The sequence below is a fragment of the Acromyrmex echinatior genome, chromosome 5, assembly GCF_024713525.1.
Source record: "Acromyrmex echinatior isolate Ae372 chromosome 5, ASM2471352v2, whole genome shotgun sequence".
Taxonomy (NCBI): Eukaryota; Metazoa; Arthropoda; class Insecta; order Hymenoptera; family Formicidae; genus Acromyrmex; species Acromyrmex echinatior.
The window spans coordinates 15,082,868-15,098,299 of NC_141856.1; the positions used below are offsets into that span (position 1 = coordinate 15,082,868).

A 15,432-nucleotide genomic window follows, 5' to 3' on the forward strand; every position below is an offset into this window, starting at 1 on the left:
CAAACAATGGAACTTTTATTATTAAAGAAACAGATATGGTCAGCCTTTGTTTTAATAAAATCCTGAATTCTATTTTTCTATTTTCTATTTTTCTGTTCTTTTAATATTACTGAATCTGAGTACAGATATTTCAATTAATTTTATTGCCAGTCACTTCTAAATTAAATACGACTTACAATAATTTAAATAGCTTTATATGATAAACGACGTGGTTGTTTCATGAAATTTTTATACAAAAATGTTATTATAAAATATATGTCAGTCATAACGTCCCGCATATATGTATATAAATCGTGTACAATTACGCGCAAGTATCATACGTCACAATAGTAACAGTACGCGAATATTTTTGCTTCTGCAGCTGTTATTAAGTACGTGAACGTTGCGCTGAGCTCTGGTATGCTAATCCCAAATTAATTTTTGTTAACAAAGAAAAGAAGTCGCATGCTAAAGCATGCAAAATGTAAATCAGGCAATTAAGAATGCATTAGTCACAATTAGAGGCTCTACAGTAATTTCTGTGTCATGTAAACTTCTCTACTTCACTGTCATTCTACTAGAAAATCAAGTCACTCTCATTATTGATAGAATTCTTAGCTAATGAAACAAACGTTTCAATGTAGGATTTACCATAAAATAAAGTGTAATAAAAGTATAATTGTAAACGCACGCTGGGATTATGATAAATCATATGCAGCTTTTATATTCTTTCAATCAATTGAACAACTGACTGAAAGCTTATTTGAGATTTTACTATTTTATGATACACTCCGATATGATGCTATTATGACTTTATAGCTGAATAAACGTTTTCACGTTTTCCCGACGAATTTCTACGTTAATTTGATTTATGACAACAAATGCTACGCAAGAGGATTATCAAACCCGTTTACTTGTTGTCTACTGGAACGTGCATTGAAATTTACATCAGTGTCAATATATTCCACTGTTATTCCATGATAACAAATGCGTAACGAAAAATAATCACTTGTGAAAAGTATAATAAACCGAAATAAAAAAGCGAATGTAAAACGTTAATACCGTTTTCGATTCGATTTTCGATGTATACACATGTATACATCATTTATTCTTGTGCGCGCAAATGTTTTTTCAGCTTTCTATAATGTCATTGTATTTTTTGAATCTCATTGCCGGACGTGCATAAAAGGAAATTCGAAACCGTACCCGTTTCAGGATGATAGACGAAAGTTTCAGCAACGATTGTTACAACATGCTCACGTCGATTAATTACGAACCCTTTGAATTCGAATACGCTTCGCAAGTCACCGCTGCTTTTTGGCCTCGATAGGGATGAGTCGTAGGGCCGCTTTTTCGAGCAAATTACGTGCGCGCGGCCGTACGGGAGAAAAAGCGCGGAGGCGTTTATTCGGTGAATTAAGCGCATCGTTCAAAGTGCATAAAAGCGCCCGGGAAATTGGAAGCACAGCCGCTTTGATAAGAGGATTGAAATAAAGCGACGAAAACAATCCCTTTAGCTCAAACGGTGAATAAGATACGCCAATAAAAATACTTTGATCGCGTCTTTATATTTATGTAACGTTCGAAATACACGAGATATAAAAAAGGGATTAAATAAGCACAAAAAATTTTTAATACTGTGGTGAATGTGCGAGTTACTTTAACAATAAATTTGTTGAGTAATATTTATAATATCGATGAATTCATTTTGCAGCAAATAAAATTTTATATAAAGTTACACAATTTCGATCTATAAAAATTCGAATATATCTATATAGAATATAAAAATAAAATCGTCATTGGACTGTCTTCTCTAATTTCAAACATCCTGCAATTTAAAAAGATCTGCAAAACTTTTGATGAAATTTTGTTACGTATCTTCCAAGTATAACTTGCAAACCCTTCCAATCGATCTATGCTCGGAAGTCCAGAAATAGAACTTGAACAGCATCGCGAGGCAACGAAATTCCTCTCGTCTTCCTCATAATAGAACAGGTGACGAAATATTTACGCAGAAGTGAAAACTGATGGTAAATGCGAGGGATTGTGCTGTCGGAATATTAATAAAGCGGAAAATGTATCAGTTTCGGTGTCTGGCACTCTAATTTAGCGTTAATTAATGAAAACAAATGATATCTCATATTTCAAAACCTTCTGTGATTTTCTTCCCTCGCTCGTTCTCTTGTATCTTTTTCCTGTTCTTCGACGATATGCCAGTGAATAGAAGATTCAAAAAGGGATTTGAAATCGAGGAGAAGGATGGTGAGGGGAACAACGGGGAATGTATAAATCCGGCTGATGTCGAGCACGGTTCGCTAATAGATATTAATGGAACCCTTTTCGTCGTGGAAATTCGCCCAGTTTTTCACACCGACCGCGGGGCATGATCGCGAAAGCTCTCAGAATTCGCTTCATCCGAGAGAAATTATATGAGGAAAAAATGGCTATGACGAGAGAGGGGAGAGGGGGGGGGGAGTATGAGAGAGCGGAGGTTTAATGGTCCACACATAGACAAATCGCGCGTAGCAAACCGAGTCGCGATGAATTACGTTGCGTAATTTCGTCAAGGACTTATGCATTTTTTCTTTGATCTCCTTAAACTCTATTTGATACCCCGAAAACAATGTTTCACACGTGACGGGTTTGTTTCACGTCGGGAACGGGATTTTCGAATGATGGACGATCACCGTTAAGATACGCCGATTCCAATGCTACAAACGGCATTGCGCGACCGACCTCCGAGTGCATTTTATTGCACAAATGCCAGGGAATGTCAGCATCGAAAAATCGATGAAATATTTCGGTCTGTTTGACAATGCGTTTGTTTATTCTTAGTGTTTGTCGTGCAGTACGTTATAAGATCCAATATAAAAGTAAATAAAGGTATCGATGCAACAAAAAAGTTACTACCGTAATAAAAAAAACACTTTATGCATCAAAAAAGAGAGAGAGAGAGAGAGAGAGATATTAAAAAATTGTAACTTTTATATTCATAATCTTTTAGCTGCATTCAAAATTATAATTTACATTGAAAGTTTTATTACGACCGAATTTGTATGAAAACAAAGTCGCTTTTTTATTTTATTTTTCGCATTTTAACTTAAATCACCATCTGAATATTTGCAGAGTAAATTTGAACTTTTCATATGTAAGTATTTTTAATGATTAAACAAGTAAATATTATCATAAAAAATAGCATGCGTTATGCTTGTAAAAATTGAATACTTCGAGTTTATTTTATCTTAATTACAAATAAAAATGAATGTAATTGCATGTGTGTGTAATAAATAGAGATGAGTGGATACTAATGGTAAGAACAATACACACAATACTACAATATTAACAGGTCTCCAGAAAGTCGATTTTATTTAAAAAAATTTATTCCTCCAGAAGATGCATTGAAGGAAATATTTCTCGCATCTATAAATTTTGCCGTGTCAAAAGCTAAATGTAAACGAAAGAAAGTACTTTTGCGGCACATGTATTTCACGTAAAGCAAGGATGACGCCTCAACGGATTACAGTAATCTGCCACATAACGACGAGGCCATCGTGTTAACGGGATGAAATTTTTCCGAGGTTTCATCGGAGAAGGAAAAGAGAGAGAAAGAGAGAAAGAGAGAGAGAGAGAGAGAGAGAGAGAGAGAGAGAGAAAGAAAAAGAGCGAGAGTCGAGCATACGAATGTAGTGTGAAACAGACAATGATAGCGAGCGTGCACCGAGCTTGAAGGCAATCGACCTTCCACCCTCGAGCCGATCTCTGATCTCAGCCGCTAACTAATTAAGACTTTTACTTTTTCTAGTCTCTCCTATCTCTCCTAGCTGGTGTCTCGGGCGGCTGCGAGTCGCCGCGTCGCTCGGGTGAGAAGACGCCCGGTTACATGGCGCAGCTCGCGAAAGCTCGTCGTCCGAGATGGCGAAGATGAGAGAGAAAGAGAGATAAAATCCCGTCTGGGGCGGATCTTAATTAGATTCTGACATCGAGTTGGAGACATTCTTTCAACGCGTTTCATGAAAGTTTGATAAACGCCGGACGCCAAGTAGGCGCAGTGGCGCGTCTTATTTTGCAGCGTCTTCAACCCTCTTCGCTAATACAGTAATTAAAGTTAACGCGAAAATTGTCGCAAGATATACTTCTTTCAATAATAAATCGGTTATTATTTCCGTTTTATTAATTCAATTTCTTGTTGGTGTTTCATCGGTGGAATTGGATGAAAATTCAAGCGTGAATAAAAAGATCGATTTATGAACGATAAGTCAATGGATATTATATAAATCGTGTATATTTTAATTACGGAAAAACGATGGCTATTACACGTATCGTTTAAAAAGCATTTAATTTATTGTTAAACGGCTTTTTTAACGTGAATTTTAAACCGATTATTTTTATGACGTCTCGAGCGTTAACACAGGTTTTATATTGGTCATAAAAGCGCCCGTGTATGGCACGTTGACGCACAGTCATGCGCCATCGCGACAAAGGAAGGTCTTAATTAGCACTCATAATTATTCGTAATTAGCACTCGACGCGCGTAGTTCAGGCTACTCTCGACGATGCCTTTGGGTGGCGGTGGTGGCGACGTCGCCGCTCTACTGACTGGCAATAAAAAGGCAACGTAAACCGCGGACGGAAAATCGCCTCTTTTCATACCCCGTCTTCCGACTTTAGTGGGTTCTGTATATAGATATAACATATACACAACGCCACCTTTCTTTCGCTCTTTCTTTTCACTCTCCAAGTCTCCACTTCCCACCCCCTTACCGACAAGTCCTTTTTCCACTCTATCTTTCTTTATACCTCCTTAATCCAGGAGTGGGCTCGCGTCGTCGCCCGAACGAAGGCTTCCGCGAGCTTTAACCGACGCTACCCTGTTTTCGTCTTCAAGCAACACACAGAAGAGATTTATAAACGCAATTCTAAAACGATTGCGGCACAGAATGACGTTTTCCAAGCCTTTTACCTCTAAATCTTATTATGGCCATAAAAAAAACTCATAATATTCTTAATATCTTATGGTAGTATTTCACTTTAAACAAGATTTCGAAATAATCTATAATTGTACCTGATTAATATAACAAATGTACGAAAGAATGAAATATTGCCAACGTTTATTTTTATCTAATCTTTTAAATTCTTAAAATTCATAAAATTTCTGTGGAAGAAAATCTTGTGAATAGAAAATACAGAGTTCTATCTACTTCTCGCTGTCTGTAGTCTGTCTGCGAGTTCTGAAAGCTGAATTTTTTATACTCTACGTACTCTACTTCTGTTTCTAAGTTTCAAAATGCTTTTCCAATATCTATATATTCAAAAACTATTCTATGTATACAAAAACTATTAATTATTTTTTCAATTAATGATACGCATATTCAATTACTTTTTTAATGAATGATCTAGTCATACACGAAGAGAACGATTTTGCACAGGGAGAGAACGGTTTTGTTGAAGTATCCAAAAATTTAGCTAGATACAAAATTTGAAAATAATTTTGTTAGACCATCAAAATTTCTAGATAGGACACTCAAAAACTGACTGCTAGAATGTCAAAATTTTTTATATTTGAGTGTTTATCTAAAAATTTTGATGGTTTAACAAAATTATTTTCAGATCTGTATCTGTTAAATTCTTGGATACTTCAACAAAACCGTTCTCTCTCTGTGTACGTATTTTTTCTTTATAACATATGCAAAATCGTAATTTTCAGCCTCAAATAATTTCCAGCGAAATATTTTGCATGTATTGATAGTACATTACATTCTATATATCGATGCATCTTCCTGTGCTGATTTTTGTAACGAAAAAAAGAAAATCATGATAAAGATAATGGTACGCCAAACCGCCAGACCTTTAATCAAAAACGCACGGATGGAGAGGTAGAAAAAGGTCCATAATAGTTCGGTCGATGCGCACTTATAATAAGTCTACGTTTAGCTGGGCCGAGCACATAGGTAATAAACGGAAGGGATGCACAGATAGGGAATGCGTGCGGAGGGATTTCGTGAGGGCAATTTCACATTTGATTCGATTACTTGCACGCCGTGCTGCTCGTGCGCGGATTAAGTAATTCATACGACGACCCGTTGCTCCATTTCCCATTCTGCGCTTTAATGACCAGCGCGAACGGCGAAACATACAACATCACACCCGCCGTGAAAACTTGGCCCGGAAACTCGCCTTTCGAAATTAACGCGAAAGCGATCTCTATCGCGCCAATTCTCTCATTCCAACGCCTAGTTCGCAATCGCGTCGGTCCTTTTAAAATTTCACCTCTCGTGAAATTCATTCTTGCGCAATTTTGATAGTGGTTTGGATAAGAGATGAGAAAAAAGTGATAATTGTTTCGAATATTAAGCTGAATGCAAAACTCGCTTAAAACTGTCTGCGTAAAATGACATGCGAACCAATTATTCCGAGAAAACTAAAAGGGAAAGCTAAAGAAGAGAAGAAAAGAATCGTCAAAATATTCATTTTACGTAAATGTAGCAGAGCTTCTGAATAAAATTCACCAACAATTTAACGCGGTTTATGCATGAAAAATATTATATCTAATTATAACCGTAATCTAAAACGACGTGACTATTATACGTAGGTATTTCGGTAATAGATTCTTTCGCGAAATGCCATTATAACGTGCGACGCAGGGGGATTGACAGCTATGGTGGACATCGTTAATTGCTTTACCTCAGCGTGGTTGTTTTAGCGCTCGGCGTGCGAAATTCACAGGCACGGCATGCAAATCTCGCTGGATTCGGTCTTAACACTCGGCGAACAGAGAGTAAGATACACTGCGGCTGGGCGCCGACAGTGTTGCAGACGTTATGAGAACAAACCCAGTGAGCTATCATGGCGGTTGGCTAGATGGTCGGTGGTCGCCGGTCGGCGTACCCTTTCACATTTAGTCCCGGACTCGTTATACAGCGTAAGGGCTACGAGCATTGAGTTATAGTTAACTTTAAGTTACCCTAGAACTTCCCGTCCCGGAACTTCCGGAAAACCACCGAACGGACAGCCGCATACACGGTTCCCTGGCAAGGTCCATTTCCTTACCCTGGAAATCCTGGGAGCGAAAATCCGAAGAGCAAAAAGTGAAACGATATATTTATCCAGATCTTTCTCAGTCTTTATTCTTGATCCTGTCAAATCAAAGCGTTCTTATTTCAAAACGTATGACCTGCATCTGTCATCTATAAATGTTCGAAATTGGAGCAAATCTGCATAAATGATCACTAAGAAAGTTTATTTTAATATTTTCAATAAGATCCAGTTATAATCAAATCAACTCATAATCTGTTTTTGCTGAAAAACGAAATGCGAAAGAGATAAATGGATTAATAATTCCGATAATGAATAATGATTTTATATTCACTTTCGTTTTTACTTTAGTAAATACATATTAAATACATATTAAATGTGTTAAAAGATATTAATATAATAATAATCACAAAATATTGATCGAACAAATACTGCATCTCGTAAAGGAACATATAAATGAAAAATTACAGGTTTTTTATTCCTACACTAGAATTCTCTTTCTCGCTTTTTCCAAATATCAAACGTATATCTATCTCACTTTAAATTCTAATAGTTTCCAATCATTTGTTTAACTACAGAAAATAAACCTTATAAATACTCTTCATGTTTATAACAAACACACGCTTTATTAGTCCAGTGTTTCTGCATTAATTGTCGAAAAATATCCGCAACAAAATTTTAATTGAGCATATTGTTCTCGAATCCGACATTTTTTGTAGCCATTTATCGGAATCCGCTCAAACAGTTATTTATGTCGTTTCCGTTATAAATAACGCGACTAAAGTTTTAATAATGCCGAAGTAAAGAGAGATAGATTCATACAACAGATGCGAATAAAAAAAATTTATTCCTTTTCTGTATAATGGATTTAGCTGGGCGAATATCTGATACTCGAAATAATATTTTATATCTGAAACTCGAATTAATATTTTAATAACTAAATAGCCGTTTGTGAGAAGCCTTATATTTTTAAAAGATAATTTAGGCTAGCTCGCTATGAAAATTATTATGAAAAAGGTCGCACAAAATAGGGGTAACGAAATATATTCTATCCGGCTTTTCATGGAAGGCAGATAGAAACAAGGTCGAGTTGGTTATATAAAAAGGAAACGAATTTACCGTTGGTAGGAGCGACGATGCTCGACGCAGATTCTAAAATATGGGAACTATTAGCCGTAGTTTCCCATGAGTATTACGCTCCCTTATGTGTAAATGATGCAACCCTCCATAGCGGCTTAGTCGACGTAAGCCGCCCGTGTTCAATCTGCACTGGGGATTGAGACTGTTAGGAAAACTATAACTATATGGAAATTATACAAGCATCTCTTTTAGACTTCAAGACTAAAAAAGTAATTCCTCCACATAGAATCGATTTTAACGCCAAAGGGATCAAAGGAAAAATAATACTATTTTTATAAACATTATTCATTACTTTTTTGTGTAAAATGATATGAATATATATAGAAAATCAAATATTATATTTTTAATACCGTAATAATATCAAGATGAAAAATTATTTGATAAAATAACTCTTTAACGAAATAAATAACTTGTGGATGTATTATAATAAATAAGATAAATAACTCTTAATAAATTTTGAAAAATGTTAATTCGTCAAAAAGAAAGAAACCTACGTTATTATAACATTTTTTATCTCGCATTATTAATATTTCAGAACTTCTCATGATCTTTCTTCCTGTTGTAGCTGCTGATTTGCAACCATTGTGCGTGCAATCCGCATTTAAAACTGCACACGTACGCGACTGTTGCACGTATGTAAGTTATGGCGTTGCACCCTCGGATGAAAACGCAACAAGCGAGCACACTGCGCGGCACTAAGGGGACAATACGCGAGGAATATGTTCGCTATTTAAAGGAACGATGCCTTGCGTGCCTTAAAATTTATGCTTCACGCGAGACTCGTTGACTTTCGACCCACTTTAAAAAGTCTAGACTAAAAACATTACGTCACAAAAGCTAACGAGCTTGAATTCTACTGGGAATGATACTGAAATTCTACTCACAATGAATGTTGTGCATAGAATATTGTTAGTGACCTGAAATGTAAAATCTAAATGTCAGCAAAAATATTAACTTCTCGAAACATTTTTCTTATATGTATATTTATATTTAACTTAATTAAATATAAACTTACTATTGCTATATAGTAGTATAAAATATTTGACGAAATAGAAAAAAAAAACATACGTATTAGAAATAGTATTGGAATCTTTGAACAAAACGTAATAATTTCCGCAAGCACATTATATAAGGTAAACTTGGGTAAGATGGCCATCTTACTTATGTTTGTTCTAACTCACAATCAGAAAATAACGAAAAAGATTCGTCTGCGTTAGTTCTTCCAGCACTATATAACAGAAGCAAATTGTACTTCTGCATTACAAAAACACTCGAATACTCCCTGAAATAAGCAACTGAAATAAACACCTAGAGGAACATTCAGAATCGATGAATCCTGGGGAGATGGGGAATTACCCCGCCAAATTGTTTTCACCTTTTTGTAATTTTGCAATACGCGAGTCATAACGAGATAACTAAAACAGGAGCTGAGTTGCCAGACAGAAACAGACTTCATTTTCCCTCCCATCTCGTATCAGCACTACCGACGTTACCCCGTGCACTCCTCCTCTTCATTTCGCTCCGAACCATTTTAACGCATTTTCCCTATTCTTTTTTTTTATTAACTTTTATATTTCTGCTTGAACGTTATCTATGGTCAGCTGCCAAGAGAAGATAGAGTTTGACTTTGAATTCTCAAACTATTATTCATTATTTTCTCGACGTTTTGTATTGTTCCCGTTTCTTTTATCTTTAGCAAAGTTATATGAGTCATTATAGCTGAGCTTAAAAGCGGGAATATCGATGGATATTCACATTACGTATAGATTAAATAAAAAAAATATGACCAGGAAATGGTGAAATTGAATTATCGCGGATACTAGAGAATCAACGTGGACCGACCACGACCCGCGACAATAAAAGCGGAATTTAGAGTCTGGCGTAGTCTTCCTTCTCTCACCGATGGAGATCAATTTTATAGATTTTTACAGCGAAAAGCTATTGCGAGCTAGTCAGCTTTTCATTTTAAATACTCAATGAATAGATATCGTATGGGATAATACGAATTTCTATTGCGATACAATTTAACAGTTTTCCTATTTAATTTAAATAATTTTCTGTCTCTACAGTTTTATTGTTACTAATCAATCTTGTTTTGCTTAATACATTTTTTACGATTGTAGAAATAATTTTCAGTATTATTAAAATATTCTGTAACAGTGATAGAATTTAAAAAGCTGTCTTGAAAGACACGAGTCACGCTGTTAAACCATAAGATGCGCTATCAATATTTTTCCAATTGACATACTTTCGTTTATATCGACATAGACGAAAGTCTTACAATAAATGTCGATCATTTTGTAATCGAGGCCACGAACATTGACAGTTTTGTTTCCTTTCTGATCTGTTGAACAAATATAAAATGACATATCGGCAGTTTTACTTACAGCAGATCAGCAACAACGAAGGATATTCTTCGCCGCCATCATTCTTGCCGCTAAGGAAAAGGAACCATTCCCAGGGATCCACTCTGATTCCATATCTGCAATACAGAATAAAATACTTTTATTATTTATGATATATTATTATTATTTTTTGAGGCATATTATATCATTAATTATTAATTATGGGATATTTTTTCTTAATTTAAAATATAAATAATTTCCAATAGATATTCTTAACAAGTAATAATGATTTAACCCTCTGCAACCCTGGTTTTTTTCTGTAAAAACAAAATTTCACTCTTAAATTTCTCTGAAATAAAGAAGTCCAATTCCCTCTTCTAAAATATGTTGCTAAAAAATTTTTTTATAAATATGTTACTAAAAACATAATATAATGTCTAAAAATATTGGAAAATAATTATAATTTTTTCCACATTTTTTAAAAGCTTAAAACAGTAAACAAAACTTGAGCTTGAAAACGAAGGGAGTAAAAATATCATTGCAGACAGAGGGATAATTACAATAATTTGCAGTTAAATAATATGATAACAAAACCGACATAGTATTAATACAAATGGTATACACGTGAAAAGAAATAAATTACAGAAATATATTACAGACGATTAAATTGTGTTTTTGTGCATGCAAAATAAAATCACCGTCGATAAATTTATTTATATTTGAAGAGATATGCAGCTATCTTGTTGCATTAAAAGGAAAATAAAATCGAGCAACAAAGGATAAATAAAGATAAAACGCGGCACATTTTCAATTATAATCTTTAGTTTTTCATGCTTGGCGTACTAAGCGTGATGCAAACCGAAGAAGCAAACGCTTCATTATTATAGTCTCTGGTAAGATCTCTTCTTCTGAAATGGTAGAGGAAGGAACAAAAGAAAATAAAGGGAGCAGGTCTTTGTTCTTGAGATAAATAATAACTGTCGCATCGCACCGCGTAAAGGGAGGGAAGCTCATGCTAGGAAATAAAACGATTTCCCTGGAAAGTCGACTCAATGGAAATGCAGAAAACGTCTGTCCCATGATTGACTGCGATCTTGATGTGAATCTGTGATTTATTTTGATGGCGCACGTCGGAAAATATTATAAACGATGCCGACCGACTAAATCGTGCCGGATTATTTATTGGCAATTTCGTAAAATGGCACTTTCTGCGCGCACACGAATCATTAATTTCTGCACGTAAATCAAACGGAGTTATGCAGAAATGGGACATGTCTGATAACATAATAAACAAATGGGATATATGCTAAACTACGATATTCGATTAAGTTATGTTTGTCCGTATACTATAAAAATCTATATATTGATTACAAAAGCTGTACGGAATATTCAAATAGAATTTGCATAAATTTAATACTTTATAAATATCAATGTGATAAAGTCAAAATTATAGTGAGTGAAGACAATTTGTGTAATGTATGATAATTTGTAACGTGCAACGGATGAAAATAACCTTCTCATTTATTTTGAAACAGACAAATGTATTCAACGGCTGTTATCACTGTTGTGTCCATAAGAATACATTCAACGTATCTTATCACTATATTAGCCTGAAAATGCAATTTACGATGGGTATCGATCTAAGCCATCGAAAACATTATTTTCTCGAGCAACGCGTGAGATAAGTGTACCAGCCGAAAAAAAGGTGGCACTGTGGCACTAATGGCTTCAGGTCGTACATGCCAGTTAACGATAATAAACGAGGCTTACAGATCGAGTAATTAAAGTATTCGAAGTCGACGCGATTTATTTCAGATAAACAATATTTATTGGGACGCAATCACCGACCTAGTTTTCTGCGGAAACTATCGAATATGTTAACGCAGTTACGGTAATTGAACAATAGCATGGAAAAAATGCGAATCTCGTTCATAATTAATTGATGCAACGCATCGTGTGACAGCCGATCGGTAATAATTTGTGAAAATATCTTCACATATGTCGATACGCACATAAATAATGCAACATACAATGCAAATAATGCAAATTCCAATTTTGATATAGCAAAGTTTAAGTCAATTAAAGTTTACCGCTTTGTATATGGCCGTAAAATAATATGCGGAAAAAATTAATTAATTATAGAAAATCAATCTCAATCAATCATTTTATTTTATTCAAACTAGTTTATCAAAGTCATCAAATATTTAATAGGAGATACAACACTGTGTCCAAATATTTCAAAAGACAAAACTTTGGAGTTTTTTTACATTCCATTAACGTAGCAAATAAAAAAAAAGAGCCAACGTCAAAAAGAAAAGACAATTATCCGACGATAATTCATTCGTACTCATAAAATATTCATTTTCAGCGAAACGAAAAGATTCATCAGTGAAAAAGGAAACAATCGTTCAGTGCTGATGATTAAACCGATCCGGCCTTGATACGTGTATACACATGGTGGATGAGTCTCATAAAACATTTTTCGAGTAGTCGAAAGTTAAGGGGATATCGCACTTATCGAAACTCATCGCTTCGAGACGTGAGCAGAAACGATATTAAATTTCTTCCCCGGCGGGAATAGCCGTCTTGATCCGCCCGTTAAATCCACGCTCGTTCTTCGTCCGCCGGAGTTCGTTAATACAGCGTCACGATAAAATCCCCAATTTCACGTCGAACGTGGTGAGAGGGAAACGTCCTGGGGGGTGACTCTCGGTGGGTACGAGAGCGCACGGAGGTCCAGATTGGAGCAAGAGTTATGGCGCCAATATGGGACAGGCCCGAATGAAAATGTGAGCGCGCGAACGATTCGCATTAAATATTAATACGCGCGAAACGAGACGTTCTTCCTCACTTCTGTGATTGTAAAAAACGCCGAAGATGATTCTTCTCTGAAATTATTAGTATGGCCTGAAGGCACGTTTTAAGGATTGGCTCGGTGAGAAGAAATGAATTGTTCTCAAGGAGAAAGTGAAGGGGGCGCAGGTTAAAATTTATTTAAATATTTATCCGGATAAAATATTATTATTAACGATCTAAAATTTATCAATGGTCTTTTCTAAAGTTGTAAATAACAATTTATTTAAAATATGACATTATTAATGATTTCATATGTCATATTCCATACGTTTAATAAATCTATTGTTACTTATACATAGCATTTCTATTCTTTTCTTCAAATCAATTTATCTCTTTATTTTGCTCCTCGCTATTTTCTTCTCAATATTGATTTATCTAAAAAAAAATATATCATGCGTACAATATACGAAACAAAATATTCAATATTGAGAACTATCGAATTTCCAGTAACGTTAATTCTTTCTACGTTATAATAAATAACTACAGAACTCTGTAATCTAGATAAAAACAATCAATGAATTCTATTCTGATACAATGCAAGAGTTTTTGTAAAAATAGCTGATAAAGCAAGACAATATAATTATTGTTGAGACAATGTCAATATCTAGAAAACTACACATCGATTTTTAATATGTTATGTCATGACTGGACTTCAATAATATCAATCTTTATTTTTAATGCTTCGAGAAAATTTGATTACGAGAAAAAAATACAAATTCATGTATGTTTCCATTACATAAATTGAACATAAAAATATTTATAATTCCTACAAATTTCAGCAAAGCGCTTTGAAGATCAAGAAAACAAATTAATTGTCCTAGTTTACTTGTTTGTCTTATCCATCTTTTCTTATTTGTCGCTCCATTTATAACCGCAAGAAGTATAATAATTTTCCAAGAGAGAAATTTAATAATTCTTGCACACTCTTATATTAAGAACTAAGTGAAAATGTAGAAAATAATTCGAGATCGACGAAATCGTGCCTTGAAATAAACGCACATTCGTATCTCAAATTCCATAAATTATAATTGCATGAAAAAGTTTTACGAACAATCCGCACAATGGATACGAAATACAAGGCATCAGAAACTTCAGTAACTTCCTTTACCCCTCCGCGACTTTTATCGATAGCGAGGGAGTCTTTCGTCGAGAGTTCGATTAATTGAGCTCTTTCGCTGCCTTTTTTCACTTCGCAGAGAAGCATCTACCCGTTTTCTTACCGACGTGCTTTTTTTCAGTCGCCAATCTACTCTTTTCCCTTTCCCACCCTCATCCCATCGATTAATCTCGATCCCAGCAAAATCGTGTCGACAGTCTCATCCTCGCGATTCGGCTGTCGCTTGCTCTTGTTCTTCGCGAATCAAGTCTGGAAAAGTCTTTTTACCGGCTGAAACGAATCAGTCGAGAACGCAGACTGTATTAAATGGTTACGATTTCTTCGAAGTGTTCATTCGGAAGTGCCGATAAGTTAATTAAGCAGTGACGCGATTATACGCGAAATTATCTGGCCGATTGAACGTTACTCATACAAAGCGCATTGAAACGCGACGTACGTATTAATTGGAAATGTATCGCTACACTTTTAGATATATATAGCTCTAAAGAAACCTATCTAAATTACGAATCCAAACATTTATTCTCCACGTCAAGATAAAGATTGATGCGAGATTCTTATTAATTATTCAATTCATCAAAACATTTTATTAAACTAACTGCTCAAAAATATATATTTATCCATTGTGCAAATATAATTTTTAAAGTAATACTCATTGTGAAACTAGATTATCTAAGCAGCACTGAAAAACAATTTAAGTAAATTTTAATAAATAGTTGTTTTAATAGTTCTAACAATAAGTAAATATTTACTAAATGTAAACATATTTATTTGATACAAAAATTATTAATAAAACTTATTAATGTAACTATGTAATTTATATTTCATTGAATAAATATTTATTTACTGTAAGTAAATGTTGTTCACTTACCACTATTCAAAGGAATATTATTAAGATTTAGTAAATTTTTTATAGCAAATTAAAGGCATCAATCGAATGCTAAAATGCTTTGGACTCGGGCATAA

General features: G+C 34.7%; 1 protein-coding gene across 1 annotated transcript in view; it reads right to left on the minus strand.

Annotated features, from left to right (window-relative positions):
- The window catches only part of mdy (diacylglycerol O-acyltransferase), a 101,875-nt gene that overhangs the window by 67,023 nt on the left and 19,420 nt on the right, over positions 1-15,432 (minus strand). The window contains exon 3 of the mRNA XM_011065035.2: positions 10,539-10,633. Within this exon, the coding sequence (XP_011063337.2) occupies positions 10,539-10,633 (95 nt within the window). The remainder of the gene's footprint in view (positions 1-10,538; positions 10,634-15,432) is intronic.